This window comes from Haliaeetus leucocephalus, unplaced genomic scaffold, assembly GCF_000737465.1.
Source record: "Haliaeetus leucocephalus isolate CR32 unplaced genomic scaffold, Haliaeetus_leucocephalus-4.0 Scaffold295, whole genome shotgun sequence".
Taxonomy (NCBI): domain Eukaryota; kingdom Metazoa; phylum Chordata; class Aves; order Accipitriformes; family Accipitridae; genus Haliaeetus; species Haliaeetus leucocephalus.
The window spans coordinates 1,313,289-1,329,906 of NW_010972731.1; the positions used below are offsets into that span (position 1 = coordinate 1,313,289).

Consider the following 16,618-nt stretch of genomic DNA (forward strand, 5'->3'; position numbering starts at 1 on the left):
GCGTTCCTGCCGGGCCAGTCGAGCCGTGTGGCGTTAGGCAGGTCCCGTCCGCCCGAGCCGTCCCCAGAGTCCTGCAGCCGTGCGCCGCGGTGCTGAGGGGGCTCTGCCCCAGGAACGTCCCCCACCAGCCCCTCTTCTGTTCAGGGAGAAGCCGCTGCCTCGGCATTCGCGCACCGGTCAAGGAGTCGCGCGCACGGACCACCCCAGCCTTGAAGTGCTCAGACCCGAGTCCCTTCGCAGCGGGCGACTCCACGAGCCGATGGGTGCCCCTTTCGACCCCTCACACACACACACACACACACACACACTGGTTCTCGGGTGCTGCTTCGTCCCTCAGGCTCGACCCTAGGTTCCCTGAAGCAGAATCTCTACTCAAGGCCTTCCAAAGTAAAAGGCGTAATTTATTCTATCTATGGTGCACAAATTTAGACAGCTCAAGCTGGGTGCCTCTGGATAGGACCCCAAATACTAAAATCCCTGGGCAATTATACCCTTACAATCTAAATTCCTGCCCCTCACACCATAGTCTGGTCCAATAGTAATATTCAGGTCTGGGGTCTTCTCTCTCCTTGGGTCCTTTTTCTCATCTCTAGGCAGGTTTTTTTCTCTTTCCTGGTTTTCAGACTGGTGGTTGCTACGTCTCCTTTTCCTGGCTCAAACTGGCTCTGTACCTTTCCGAATCTGCTTATTCCTCCAATCGCAGCATAGATCAACATTAAGCAAAAGCATTAAGCAAGCTATGAGTTCTGCTTTATTGTGAATGACTAATTTTAAGCAGCTAAACAAAAGTCCTTAAAGCCCTCTGAAACTTATTAACAGCCACTATAATTTATATACATTCATGTGCTATTATGGCCTCCAATCTTACGTCATTATTGCCACGTGCCGTTTACGTCTCATTCAGGTGTGGTCCGCATGCTCCCGCAGCTCAGCTTTGCCACCTTCCACAACGTTTTCTTACCTCTGGTCCATCGTGTTGTTTTCAGGAGCATTTCCTCATCGTTTCTGTATGTACCGGCTCTGCTGCATTTCTGAATAAACCCAACAGTAGCTTCACCCCCACTGCAAGTGAAGAAGGTGGTGCAAGTACTGAAAAGCAGGAAGAGTGCAAATAATTACTTCCTTGGAAAGGTAAAACGTGGTTTACCTCATTACAGTAAACTAATTAAAGCCAGACTCAAATCTTATCCTTTGGGCTACGCACTGACACCTGATGATAATACGGCTAAGGACACGTAAGTCAATGGGAAAGAAAAGTCCCTATTTGTATTAATGTAGCAGAATGAGCTTTATGCCTTCCTTTTCGGTTTCTAAGACTGACTATTAACAATTTGTGGGAAAATGATGCTCTACGCTTCTACCTGACCTTTCAGAGTAGCACATAGAGGCATGGAGTCAGGAAGGAAATACAGAGTTCTGGACAAGAATCTAATTTTCTGGAGGCAAAGCCTGTAAAGATACTGCCTGCTAAAGGCCCGCTCAGGCTTTACCTCTCTCTGAACCTACCTCACACCCCAAAGTTCTCCACACTGCTCTCTCAAACCAGGTTCTCCTCAAGAGGTTCACATTTTCCTTCACCATCAGATGAGATGATGACTGTAGAGGTCCTGGTTGAGAGCTGAAGAGATTTTCCAATCTCTTCCTTGGTTTTCTGCCTTCTTTTCCCAAATCCACAGATATTTTAGAGGTGCTTCAACAAGTTCCCTGCAGAAGTTGCACCTGTATTCTTGGGCAGCAATCACTCATTATACCTCCTCTCTCTTGTCACTTGATTTCAGTGGATTTTGCGTTGAACCAGTCTCTAATTATCTGTGTGTCCATACTGCAGCACTTGTGGCTTTTGATCTCAAAGGGATTTTCTAATCCGGAATGCAATTGTTCATTATTTACCGGTAATAAGCTTAAAATAACTCACCTGTCTGCAAGTGTAGGAAAATAAATGAGTTGAAGAATGCCAATGAAGCCAGGCAGCAGGTTGCATTTTTGAGAACTGCAAGGAGTGTGAAACTCAGTTCTAGTCTGAGCAGAAAGAGCAGCATGAGCAGCTCTTACATGCCCAGAAGTGCCATTTTAAAGGTACTGCTGATATTACTGGCTTCTTAGCCATGCCACTGCTTAGCAACTGCACATTAAAATGTCCAAAAACTCCATGTTAAGTTGAAAGAGGAGAAACAGAGATGATAACTTCAAAGTGGGAGGCATCAGTGCCTTAGGCATGAGTTTGAAAACCTCACAAGAAGGACTGTATGTGATACTCCAGTCATCTAGGGCCAGATGATCAACCCAGCAGCCACTTCTCACACCTAAGATGCATTCTTAGCAGATGGAAGAGACAAATCCACCTTCTCATCAGGCTGTAAAACGTTTGCAGGGCTAGTCCATGGCAGCTGTGGTGCTGCTGTTGTCCCTGGTGTGGTGTCAAGTGGGACTCTGCAAACCCGGCTTCAGTGATGGCAGACCCTGACTGGCTCTGATCTGTGCCAAGCCAGGAGAAAATTAACCTAGGAAAATGAGCTACGATGTTGGTTCAAGGGTGCTGGCTGCTGCAGGCGTGCAGGACGGGTTGCTTAGGCTTTGTGCTGCTCCTCTGAGGACTATGGAGTTATAGGTGCACTGGAAATCCCTTGCTCTGTTCACTAGATGTTCTACCAAGAGATCTGTTCTGCATAGGTAATTCTTTGGTTACCATTTGTCATAGAAACACATAATAGTATCATAGAGGACGTGAAGACCGTCATGCTGAGTGGCTGTGTTTGGGGAATTATAGGGGAACATTCTTAACATCACCTGGGATCTCTGAAACACTCCTCTAACGCCAAATGAAAAAGTCAACATGAGATGTGGAGTCTGAAATTAGCTACTCTGATTTGGTTTTTGAACTCTTAAACAAATCCTTTGAAAACATCACTCAGAAATTTTGATAGCGTTATTCAGTACAAAACTGTTGAACAAATTCAAGTGGAAGTCTGAATTCCTTTCAGAGCTGCCTGAAGTGGAGGAATACCTATGACCTCTGCTAAGTGGTACAGTATGATGTTCTTAATAGGGCTAAGAGATGATGTGTTATAAATTTCAAGTTACTTTCTCAAAAGCTTTTAAAATGAAGGACTATGTGTTAAAGTCTGTGGAACTTGTTCAATGAAAAAAGCAACATCTGTAAAGTGGAAGTGTGCCTTCATCACAACAAAGATTAATTGTCAAAAAGGGTGGTAGTTATGAATTACATAATGGTAAATTGGAAACGTCTGAAAATACTGTGTGAGGAGACTGGGTGGTGAAAAAACCTGCCAAATGGCAGACAGGGAAAATTTAAGGTGAAGAGACGGCGAGCATCACAGAGTGCACGAAGTGTAAACCAGCACTTTTTTCTGATTAGAAATACGCCAGCTAAATAAAATTAAGAAACATCACTTGTCTGAGTCAGAATCTGAAAAAGGTTATAAGAAGAAATCTTTCCAAAATGTTTACAAACCACAGGGGAATGTAAATCCCTCTTGAATTTTACAAGCTCAGAGACACTGGTTTGGACTCATATTTTTGTGAATATCTTTGCACATATTTCATAGTGTCCCATCGTTTTTTTCCCCTTTTTTGGAATGATAGCACTGATTTCTGTGTTCATAAGAACAGATTTTAAAGAATCTTTCAGTGAATGAGAAGCTATAAACATCTACGTGTTGCCACGAAGTTTTAGTTACTAAAAATGAATCCACATGTGAAGACATTCTCTGGCTTAAGCATGTGGGAATTTTGTAGAAATCTGGATGAATAGAATTTTTTTAGTTCAAATTTGACCATGCTGAAGATCAACCTGTGTCCATAAGTGACTGCAGCTACTCTGAAAAAGGTTCTTTATCAATAAAAGACATGTTACTACAGAAGGGAACGTTGAGGTGGCTTGTGAAGAGTCAGAGGACAACTTAAGTCCCAAACTGTTCTCATCTCTGTGACGCATTGCATATAATTAACAGGAATGATGAAGAGACTGGAGGCAGAATCCTGAGCAGAATGTAAGGTGAAATGGTCTCTGTGTACTTATTGAATCTAATGATGTACATCTCATTGAATCCAATCAAGTTAGCAGTTTATCACATTAAGATTGCATTAAGTTGGCTGTCTCCAGCGAGGCTGAATTATTGGTGGAGAGGACCCTACAGCTCTGTGCTTGGGGCTTTTATATTCCCCAACTAAAAGGTCTGACTTCAGCTGAGATGTGCAGCAAGAAGAAAAAAAGCCTTTGCAGAGGCCACCCTGCCTGACATAGCTCCATGTCTTACTTGCTAGTGATGGAAGAAAGCTATGTGCCATCAAAAGGAGATGCTCCGCACTTGCATCTTGCTTATACTCAGTCACTGAAATGTCACTGAAATCAGCAGGTTTGTTTCGAATTTTCTTCCTTGCAGCTGAGGTCTGATGAAGTCCTTTAAATGTGGTTTTCTGATAGAAAGCTCTTGCTAGCCAGGTGTGTAGGTGGATGACAGCGATAGTAGTTGTATAAAGGCACTTTATTTTCACTGATTGAGAATATGGAGTGATATGTTTGTTACCGGAATACTTTGAAATTCAGAACCTTAAGATGGTCGGGTGTGATCAGAAAGAAAAAACCCGAAGTGTCCAGTTTCCAATTGATGCAGCAATGGCCCACTGGCCACAGAAATGTACAGCAAGAGTGAAAGACAGAGTTAATCTTAACGGTAAGAAATGGAAGTTAGAAAATGAGATATTTTGTGTAGCCCAGTTACAATATCCCAGATTGTACTAAAAATACCAAGTATTTTTGTAACTAACTCTTGCTTATGAGGCAAAACCAAATTACTGTGCTCTTTTTTTTTATCTTTAAGTACCCAGCCTGTAAACTGATGTGAGCTTGAAGAGAAGAGGGCTCTGTAGGGATGATGTGGATGCCATATAGATTTTTATGGGGAATTTTGTCTCGGCAGTGGAAGTCTGTTGGACAGCTTTACAGTTCTGGGCAAAGGTTATTGTTATTTCTTCAGGAGCTTCATACAAACGCCTGGGTCCCGCTGGTGCTGCTGGCTGTTGAGCGTGCGGAGGGCAGAGCGGGGGGCCCTGCCTGTGGGAGGCAGCAGCCGAGGGGTGGCTGGAGCTGGCCACCATGGGGGGGTGGGGGGGTGCAGCTGAAACGGCGTCTCTTGGCCTCCTGGGGTTTTTTGTCTTGTGCAAGGATTGTCTCCTATGCAATCAATAGTGTCTGACCTTACAGACCTACTGGTGCTCTCTTGACCTAATCACTGCAGGAGCTATTAGGACCTATTGCTGGTCCTGTTGCCTCAAAGGGAGGCTGACCCACCCCATTCGGGGTCCACATCAGAGCCACTTGTCCCACACCACGTCCTGTTTTATTTAGGAAGAAGCGTATTGAAGGGAGATGTGTTCTTGCTGAGCTGAAACCCAAACATTTCGGTCAGAAGAGAAAAAACCAAAGGAAGAACATGGTAGGAGAAAGCCAGTTACTGTGTACAGCTTACAGGTGTGAAGACGAATGTTTTCGTTGGAAGTAGACTTTTAAATAGCTTTTTCTTCTGGGTTGCAGCTGCTGATTGCACAATGTCATAAACCCTGTTGGTCTGATTCTCCATTTTCTCCCTGCTCTGCAGTTTTCCCGCTGCTCTGCAGCCCGCTCACATTCTGCTGAGTGGTGTGCAGAGAAGGGGTTTTAATATTTTTTTAAACAGCTTGTGGGCAATTGATCTAAGATTACCAGTATCCTGCAAATTGGTTGTCATTATTTAAACATCAGATAGAGAATTTTTGCCCTAGGGCCTGGGCCAAATAAATATGGTTTTGATGGAAAATGGTTTTATAATAATAATTTGAACATGAGCTGAGGAGAGAGGAAGGCCTTCATCTCACTGCCCATATCTCATTACAACTTACCCCAGTGCAGTAATATGGGAATCATCAGGAAAAGCAGCTCAATTTCTGTCAAAGACTCGGTGTTATTTTTCTTGGGGCTTGCAGTAGCTGTAAACTGTTTGGGTTTGTTTTGGAATAGGCTGGATAAAGTAGGATTCCACAGAGGGTAAATAAAAATCCAGATATTCCTAAATGATAATTTGGGAGTTACTGGAAGGGCATTTAAATATGTACTGCTTTTTCAGATAGGAATGCAGGTTTTCAGTAATTTTGTATTTCACTTCTGGACCTATTAAGACAGTGGAGTTGCCTTTTAATAGTGACCCAATGTTCATGTCTGCATTTAGCCCAGTGTGAGTAATTATGCAGTGTGCTGTACCTGACCTCATTTTCTAGAGCCCTTTGGACAACTGGACTGCCTTTCAGGTCCTGCAGTCCTTGAATTAGCTTGATTTTTTTCTCAGCTGCCATCTTACTTGTAATCAAGTAACACTTTTAGTCCTTGCAAAGACCTTTCAAGTTTTCAGAAGGGTTCGCACCTATTTTAATTCAGCCAGACGTTGGTGCAGAACCAGGGCTGCAGGGACATGCGTACATTGAAGCTTGGCTGGTTTGACAAAGGTGACTTTGAACTACCACTGTGCTCCAGTAATTGTGAGATTGGTGAGCTCTGAAGGAAAACTGGAAGGGAAACTAGATTATATCTGGGCATGATATCTTTTCTTTGCCATAATTTACATGTTTCTGAGACAGGGGCACCATTAACACTTCTAGGTGATTTTATGTAAAGACTCATCAAGTCACTGCATTAGTCTTGCTATTTTTAAGTCTGACTTTTACCAGCACAAAAAAGATTTAATGCACTAACGAATGGAGTCACTATGTTTAAGATTTGGCCAATGAGCAGCTGGGCAGAAAAGACTTTAAGTAAAGTCATCACATAAGTAAAGATGTTTTTACTCTGCTATTTTTGCTCTTTCACTGGGTTTATGCAAGAATGAACACAATTAATTTAGTGGCTCTATTCCACATCATCTACGTGTTGCTCACAGTGAAATAATACAAAATACTCAAAAGTGTTGTTTCAGTGATTTCTCTTGGTGAGCCGTTTAAAATGGCTGTTGCATTTGGACTAGATGGAAAATCCAATTTCCAAGGCTGCGAAAATACTTTATTTTTTAAAATTGGGCATGTTTATTAAACTCATAAAAGTTAATGGAAACAACAAAAAGCCAATAAGATCCAGGAAAGAAATAACAAGGTTTCTCTCCTTAATAAAACTACCTTTGCCTGGGATGGCATTTTCTGTTCCTCTCTGCATGGAGCTGGCCCATCCCTGGCACTGGGGGAGGAAGGCTGAGTCAGTGGCCGGACTCACAGGTATCCATCAGGACAGAATAACCCCGAAAAACCTCCCAGAAGCCGTGAGCAGCTGCTCGCTCTCGAAGTCAGGAATTTGCAGAGGAGCTCGGGAAAGCAGCCTCCTCCAGGATGGCCCGTCAGCCCCCTCTTAGCCAGACAGGGCCTGAACCTGGGCTTTCCCGGGGGATTTTCAGCCGTGACGGAGCTGCCTTCACTCTGGTCCGAGGCGAATCTCTGCGGCTCCAAAGGGAACAGAATGAGGCCGGCGTGTCCCACCCTGGGGACCTGCGTCCCCAGCCACGCAGTGGTGGTGTGGGGGGAGTGGGAACCCAGAGCTCTCCTTTGGGGCCACCTCTGCAGAGATGCTTCCTACTGTCGCCTTTGCTGGAGTCCCTAGCTAAGGATGGGATTCACTCAATGACAAAGCGCAGACCAAAGTTTTAGCCCGTTTCCAAGACTGAAATTGTACTTTATGCAAGCAGACTCTATGATCCTGCTGAAGCACTGGCCTTTGGGAAAGATTATCAGGCACAACTCCCACCTATTTTTGAACACGCAGGAGAGAGAATGGTTGGCTAGTTATTTACTCTACTCTGTTTGGGTTTAGGGTTTTCTTTCTAGCAGTCAGTGCCTACCAAAAACTTGGCAAATGACCTAGAAAACAAAACACATGGAGCAGCTCTCTGGTAGTAATGGAAATGGCAGTGGGAAGACTCAAGCAACCAGACCAGAGTCAGGTTATGTTACAGAAACAAGGACGGCTGTAAAGCAGGGGAAGGGCTCTCTTATTTCTCTGCAGAGTAAACGTTCGTCTGAATTACAAGGAGGAAGCTCATCTTCTCTTAGGCATATAAAGAAGACATCGTTAACCATTTGGGTCACGAGAAGCAAGGAAAGGGATGCATTTAATGACTGTGCACCAGAGCTGTAGAAGATTAATAGATTCCTTGGAAATAGCTGGCATTTGGGTTAGAGCATCCTTTAACAAAGAGCCCAGCTGTGACCCCATTTCTCTGTAGGGCTGTTCTCATTGCCAGGTGCCTGCCCCCAACAAGAGAGCAGTGACTGCTGGGCTGCCAGTCAGGCTGGACGGCGAGATGCTGAGCGAGCCCCAGTTGTTAGGAGAATGTGCGGCTTTATTCCTTTTCAATTAACGTCATCATGTATAAATCTGCTGTGGGACTCCAGTGATAAAGAAGACTGACGTGCACCACTCCAGCGCAATAAATCTTTGGGCTTTGGCTGTGGGGATGCCAAATCCACTCATCGACTTGTTATTCTTGAGCCCGTCAATTGCGGGGCAGTTGTTGCTGCAGTCTGAACACCATTGTTCTGTCCAGAGGCTGAGCTCTGCTTGGGCAACTGAAAAAATCCTTTAAGTGTGAAGCTCGGGTCTTGCTTTTCTACACATTCTCAGTTTTCTATAATAGAACACATCCCCGTAATCATTTTGAGAGCCTGTAATTCACTTTCCTGCATCATCTTCAGTATTGACAATTTTAGATTTCAGTTTTCAACATGTGCTTGCGTACCTGTATGCACAGTGCATGTATGTGCAGGGGACTTTATGGATGCAATCAGACAACTTCCCATCCTAAATGATTAATTTCTGCTGGGATGGTTTTGCACCAGCCCAGCATTTCTCATTTTGGGGTGAATCCAGGCAGAATGGACTCGGGCCTCCCTGCTCTCTGTGTATTTCTGTAGGACCTACTGCATGAAGGATTTGTTCATGGCTGGGGCTCCTGAGTATGCCCAGGCTGCAGGTAAGAACAATTTGAATTAATCCATTCACAAACCAAGGGGTAGCTCATAGTGGTGAAGTCTCTCAGCCCTGGGTTCAAAGAGGTCCTCTGCTCTGAAGCTTTCTGACATTAGAGAAGTTGAACATTATCTTTCTTTAAATAAATCACGTTATTTTGCCCGAGACCTCACTATTTTGTCCAGCTGGTGCCAGGTTTAATCCAGCACATCAGGCTGGCTGACCGAAGTATTTGCAAAAGCCATGCAGTTCCTAGTGATGGACCATTTGGGGCTTATTCTCATCACTAGCTTTTTTATCATTATTCTTAAAGTAGAAGCCTGCCACAAATAATGTATGTAGTGTCTGGCATGAGCTAACTAATGGCCTGCTGGCAGGGCAGCTATTTTGCTGCCTACAGTACTTTGTACTTGAATATTCTAGTGGGATGGCAACCGTGTAATGCTAACTGTAATAATGATGGGCTACCTGCACAAGCCTCTATATGTGTCCCAGAAAACTGCTCCCTTCAGTATTCATTTGTTCTTTAAGCACCTTATATTACATAGGCTATTGTAACACCACAATTTAATATTAGAAAAATTAGGGTGAAATGAAAAAAAAAAAAATCAAATGCATAAAATTGCTCATAAATCATATTACTCCATTTATCAGAACCACTTCTATTTCTTGAAGAGTAGGTGAGGGGCTGTGAGAGTTGAAATTTCCTTTCCGAGCAATCCCTATAATTATTTATATCACATCATGACAGCAGTCCCACTAAGGGATGCTGTCTTTATGGTGGTGGTATAGTGGCATGAAAGATGATGTACTGCTGCAGGAGGGCTCTGACAATGTATTATAGTACCTGGAGAGCTAGGGAAGTGAGTTGGGTTTTGGGAAGCTTGTGAAATGTGTGTGGAAGGGAAAATACCCAGGGAAAAATGATTTTAAAAGAAGTGGATTTTTTGCATTTCTTTACTGGCTAGTTAGACTTTTTTTTTAAATAAGTTGATTGCTCAAAATTTCAACCAGCTCCATGGCTGAGCAAGCAACTCCAACATGTTCAGTACAATTTGTCATTACAATGTTGGATCTGCACCTTTTCCTCCCTTACTTCCCCACTAGATATAAAAGTGAAAAAACCCTGTAGATTCTTTCTTAAAACTTGACAAAATTTGAGCAGTTGCAGTGAAAGGGTTTTGTTGAAATCACCCATTGCTATTTTTATATATAAGTATCATTAGGTTTCAGAAACTATTTCTATATGTAAAAGGGAAAAGTTACGTGATTTTTGAGCAAGGGTGTATGATTGTAACATAATTGTATGTTTATGATTATGTTCCATACCTGCATTATAATTCACATATTTTATTTTTTTGTGTTGATGAAACAACTGAACAACTGAATAGCAAGTTATCGGTGCTGATTATGTCTTCCTTCTCCTGTCTATCAGAGAATAATCTTTCTTTTTCCTTCTATATAGTCCAAAGTAAATATGATTGAACAATTCATATAATACATTTGCACACGGAATTGAATCTGCTCAGGCTCATGATGCACAAGCAATGCAGGATCAGGCTCATAAACTTTCTGAAATTTACTACTTTCTGCATGTGTTTAGCCCACTTAACTTAGAATCCCCATTAAAAGCGAAATGCTTCAGAAGCTACCATCAGTGTGTAATGTGTCAGAAGACTGGGGTTGTTAATGCTCTTTCTGTATGAAGATAAGATTGAGCCAACACAGAATTTTCCAATTTTTGTTTAATTACCCGAGTCACTTTTTAATAAATTAGGAAGTTGTTTCACTTCTTGTAAACATGTCTATTTGCATGAAGCTCCTTTTAACTCAAAAACTTGTCAAACCATCTTTCTTGCTTGAATTTTGGGTGTCACTTTTTATCACTGTCAAGACGATGGAATTTAAATTGGTGATTAAAAGCAACACCCTTAAGGATCTCATTTGCTTTTAAGAACCCTGAAAATACAAGTGGTTCAATTCAGACCTGCCAGTTAAGACAAAGTCGTTACAGTTTCTGGAAATGTGAGAGACACCACTAATGAGAATAACGCATCTGCTCTCTGATTTTATGGAGGTGGGTTTAGCTCTTTGGAAATGCCCTCTTTTTAAGAAACTCGGCAGGCAGGAGAGGGAGAGAAAGAGCAGACACCATTTTGGACACATTTTGTTTCCAGTCTTATTTTTGCTTCTTTTCGGTTGCTATTTATTCTCAGCTATTATAATAATTCCATACCTGATAAGCACCTCGATAACCAAATACGTACATAAACAGAGATAAATAAAATATTGATGTTATCTGGACATGCTGTGCTCCTGCAGCAATAAAGTAAACTGTTTATACTGCTCTGAATAACAGCGTAAATTATAGATCTGCTATTTATACCATGTGACTGCAGGAAATAATAGAATGAAACTTAACCAAAACAAACCAGAGGTGTAGAAGAAGTAGCCTTATGCCCTGCACTAGCTTTGGATAGCATTAACTGTGAGCTAAAGGAAAAGGTTCAGGTTTTGTTGATGCCAACTATGCAAATAATATTTGTTGCCTGGGCTGCATCTAATCATAGCTGGTGATGAGAGCCTGTGGTTTGAATGCTACGCAGACTAACAGATTTAAAGAGGGACTTTGGTCCAGGAATTTTAATTCAACCTCCTCCAGATTTCTAGAAAATTTGAAAAAGGCGTGTTAGTTTTACGTTTGAGATGTAGAGATTTCACTAACAATTCTGCGTCAATTTTTTTTAACATGGATATGATATTTTAAAAGAACGAATTGTGTTTTGGCAATATTTTAATAAAAACTTTCTTGTATTTGGCTGGACTACTGGCAGGTTTTAAATGAAGGTGAGCTTCAGAGCCTTGCCAAAGTAGCACATTACTGATTTTTCCTCCTTGTCCTTAAATGGCCAACTCTCCAAAATGCCTGAGAGAAAAGACGGGAGTTACAGCATGCCAAGAAAGTCTGGCAGAAAAAGGAGGAAGGCAATCTCCATAGGTGAAGTGTTTTCACTGGTAATTCCTTATCACTGAATATTCTCGGCTACACCAGAGCAGCTCCGGGATGGATCTCGACTGCAGCGATGTAGCTGTGCTCTGGTGGCTTCCGAAAGCGGAATCCTTCTGCTGACTTGGCTGGGTCACAGCTGAGCTGCTCTGGAGGAAGGGCCGTCTCTCCGCCACACGGCTCCCAAACCATCGTCACTTCAGAGCGTTGGGGTGGCCGTCACCTGCGGATGGGAGGGATCCAGCACCTCAGCTTCTCTGATACACCATTTGCACTAATTTGTACTTCACGCTTACAACCAGCATTTGGTAACTGATAATAACGATCTTGTCTGCAAGATGCCAAGGGAGCCGAGAAGCCTGAAAGAGTGAAGCTCTTTGAAGTGGTAACCCAGACACTCATTAAACGCCCTTGTTGGGTTTTCATCCTTCCTCTGGACCTCTGTCTGCAACTGCTTGATTGTTTCCATTTCTTCCAGACGCGCTATTTCATTACGATGCCTCCCGGATTAGATAGAAGAGCAATAAGAAGTTAATTGTTTAATCATTGATGAGGTTAGGCTAAACTAGAGATGAATTCAGTTATGTAATTCTGAATGTAATATTTTGAGATCGAAGAGAGCTGGTCCAAAGCTCGGGCAAAGGAGGCGGGAGCGGGGCCTGGCAGACTGCAGGGAACACTCCTCCTCGTCCGGGGCTGCGGGGAATGGGCCACAGGGAGGGACGGGAATTGCTCAGCCCTGCTCCCAGATCCCACAGCCCTCTGCCAGGGGAGGAGGGAGGAGTGGGAGGCTCTCACCGGCGCTGCCAGCGCTGGCTTCATCCTTTTCCCCGTCCTCCCTAGCAGCAGGAACAGAAATCTCTGGGGTTTTGTCCCCTCCCGGCTGTGTCCTTTCCCCCCGCCTCAGCGCAGAGGGTGCCAGCAGACAGTGCCTGGCCGGGGCCAGGACTACGACAGCACGCAGCGTCCCGTGCCTGGGATGGTGGGAAAGGAAGAGAGGATCTGGAAACAGGGAAGGGCTACGCCTCACTCGTTTCCAAAACACTTCAGCAGGCCCCCGCAAAAAGCCCACTCACCCCTCCCGGCCCTCCCCTCCCAACAGCTTCCTAACTCCCCTGGCATCTCCCCTCCCGCTCTCGCCACCGACACTTCGCTTGCTCATCCCCACTCTCACATCCCCACTTCTCTCCATCCAGGCTCTCTGAAAATCACGGATCTTCCAGCAAAACATCTTACTCCGCCCACCCCCTGCCATTCTCTTCCTGCCACCAAAGCAAAGCTGAAATTCGCCTCCTTTGCTGGGACGTTTGGAGGTGGCATTGATCATGACGTCCAATGGGCGAGTGCTGTGGTGACGACAGGAGTTCAGAATGAAGCCTGTGCTCCGGAGTAACTAGGTGCGAGCATCACTGCAGCTACCTGTGTTTAGACTGCAGCGCTTACCCAAGCAAATCAATAATGCCTGGATGGGGACGATACCCTAGTGTGGGTGCCAAGAAGTAACCTGGTGGCATTGTAAATGAACAAAAGAACTCTGCATACATCAGCATAACAATGTAGGCATAGATTTACATGACTTTATTAATTTGATTCATAAGAGCCTCCTGTATCCTGCTCCCCATTTTTATTGCCTCTTGTATATACTTGTGTGCTTGACTTTGCTTTGCTATGAAGGAAAAATAATAAAAGATGAACCTGCAGGTATTATCATTGTTTATAGCTCTCATATATCTTTGCAAAGCAAAACTGGTTATTAGAAAGCCCAGCTACAGAGCAACGTTATCTCGGCATATAAGATGCTTTTCCAAACAGTGTAGTAAATACAGAGTAGTCACACCCCGGCTGTTCCCTGGCGTTAATGAACTAACACAAAGCTAAGAATCTGCTCAGTCTAAAATCCAGTTTAGATAGCCTTGCTGATTTACAGTGCTACTTTTGAAATAATTGAGTAATGTGCTGGGACATTTTTCTCTGGAGCCTTTTATTCAGCAGTTTTACAACCATAAGTAACAGCAGTGAGTTGATGCATCAGCTGGTGCAGCTCAGGACAGCTCCACTGAAATCACTGAAATAATTCTTGTATTAGAGTTGCCTAGTTATTTGTAAGAATTAATTCTTGATTCATTCTATGCAGATCTAAGTGTAAGTTAAAGGTCTTCAAGTACCATGAAAATACTCTGTAGTTGGTAGGTTAGCACTGACCTAATACCAGACATTCTTATAGGCAGGTTTGTCTGTATGTCTGTATGACCTTTTCAGTCGGATGGGTGGTGTTAGTTGGATGCTAAATATTATTTCAGGAGATCAAGAGGTAAATTGTGTTACCAAGTCTTCATGAGAATGAGTAAACCAACCTGTAAATATGGATGTATGCTTCTATCACCAGCTAGGAATGGAGTCTAATTTTAATTGGAAAACCTATCTAGACAGAGAACCCCAATGTGCAATGATGTGAACTGTGATGATTTGCTGGATTAAGATAGCACCAGAGATTAAATTCAAGATCACTTTGTGCTATACAGCAAAAGTGGCTGGTTTTATTGGAGTTACCTTTACATGTAGCTCTCAGGTATAGTTGTCTATACAGCATTAAGAAAAAAATGAGAATCACATATAAAGAAGAACTCTTAGATACACATTCCTTGGTGGGGCTTACGGGCTTGTAGCCTACCAGAGCACTTTGAAGCACACAAGCATGTGCTGTTACAGGGAAGGCTGCACTATGTGCTGTCACGATCAGGATCACAGCTGTATCCGAGTTGTTCCTGTTCCCATCAGTAACAGTTACAAAGACCTTTGCAAATTTGAACTCACTTGTCCTTGCATCACCCCTGAAGTAATATTATATCCATTTTACCAATGGGAGGCTGAAGCACAGAGAAACTAGATGACTGTCTCTAGCCTCATCCTCAATCAATGTGTATCAAATTAGCTTAATGTTCATCCGAGTGCTCAGATTTGTCTAGAAGAAAGTGTGATCATCACCAGAAAATGTCATTCACTTGTCATTATCGTCAAAAGGACTAGACAGCATAAAGATACGTTGCTGCTTGTCCTGAGAGCCAAGTCACTCAAGGTGTGTGTTTCAATGATAAAGTTTCACCCTACAAGTGGTTGGGTTGCAGTCAGGTTCAGACTTTATCTGCTATCTCTGTTCCCCCCATTAGGTGCTATTAACGTAGTTTAATATAAGTATAATAAGACTGTCTTTTGAATGAGGAATGCTGTTTTCTGTAAAACAGCAGGCAGGCTCCCCAGTTCTTATATGCTGTACAACAGATAGATAAGTAAATGCGGTCACTCCCAGAAGGTCACCTCTGGTGAATGCATGACTTTGCCTGCTGGGACAACGAGTAGCGTGTGTCCTAATAAAAGGAACGATGAAATGAGACGAAAAACTCATTTTCAAATCAGAGATTCTGGCTACAAAGCAATTATTCTACATGCTTATAGAAACGTAACTCCCTACAGGCTATGATTTTTTGCAGGACTTTGGACCATAGAGGCACTGCATGCTTCCATGGCCCTGTGCTTGTAAAGAAAATCTAGCTAGTCTCATTCTAATTAGCTAATTAGTTAATCTCATTCTATGCTTTACAGCACATGGGCCCTAGCACCACAGGCACACCAAAAAGCACCTGAAAGTACCTACAGCTGCTTTCAACACCGACAAACTGCTTTTGGAAATGTTTGGATGGGTAGTGATTTCCTTTCAGCTCTTATTATCCTCCATGGACTTTCCCAAAGATGACATTTTGAACACTGGACAGACATCAAGAATGATGGGTCAGGTATGTATTTGTGTTAGACTGTAAGTTTTTATTGACTTAGTGAAATTTGTGGAGCTGCCTGTAATATTGCATGTTCTGCCTGTAGATTTCTTACCAGGCTCTTTTTATAATGACAGCCATGCTGTTTGCACATTATGCTGAAGATAGAATAGGCAAATCCGCTGTTCAGCAGTGAAAGGGGTTTGTTCCTCTGCAAGGGTTAGCTCTGACTATGCTGTATTTTGTTGTTGAGGCCATACCTGCAAATGGGAGAGTTTAGGTGAGGGGAAAAAAGGCAACAATGAGTACCTAAGAAACTGCCACAGCAGAGGATGAGACAAAAATTCATCCAGACCCTAGCAGGAACCAGACTGAAACCTAGTTGCCAGCGTGTAGGTGGTTGGATGCCTGCTGGAAAGAGAGACATTGGCTTAGATTGGCTACAGCAGTCATGATTGTTCTATGTTGTTTCCACTGTTGCATTTAAACCAGTTTGTTGTTCTTTTAAATTCTGGTTTGAGTCCTCTAAAATGTCAAGTGTCATAGTTCCAAATGGGAAAATGCCAGGGAGAATAAACCCAACCTGACGTATCTGTGTAGCTGAGACCAGGGTAGCAAAAGTCACAGGTAAAGGCTAATGAACAGATTGGAGAGGGGAAGGGTATTGCTATCCTTGAAATGTAGGCTCTAAGTGTCTTTTTTAGAGAGTATTTTAGGAGTTGTTCTAGTTGAGGGCTCTGCTCTTTGATATCTGTTTATGTTACCATCTCTTGATAGACCTGTATGCTCAATAATCCCTTTGTCAACATCAAGGCATGCCCTACAGTAGATTTGTGATCC

General features: G+C 43.2%; 1 protein-coding gene across 1 annotated transcript in view; it reads right to left on the minus strand.

The window, feature by feature from the left end:
* Window positions 1-6,348, minus strand: part of GPR139 (G protein-coupled receptor 139) — a 36,393-nt gene extending 30,045 nt beyond the window's left edge. The window contains exon 1 of the mRNA XM_010570570.1: window positions 6,257-6,348. Within this exon, the coding sequence (XP_010568872.1) occupies window positions 6,257-6,348 (92 nt within the window). The remainder of the gene's footprint in view (window positions 1-6,256) is intronic.
* Between the last annotated feature and the right edge of the window lie 10,270 nt (window positions 6,349-16,618).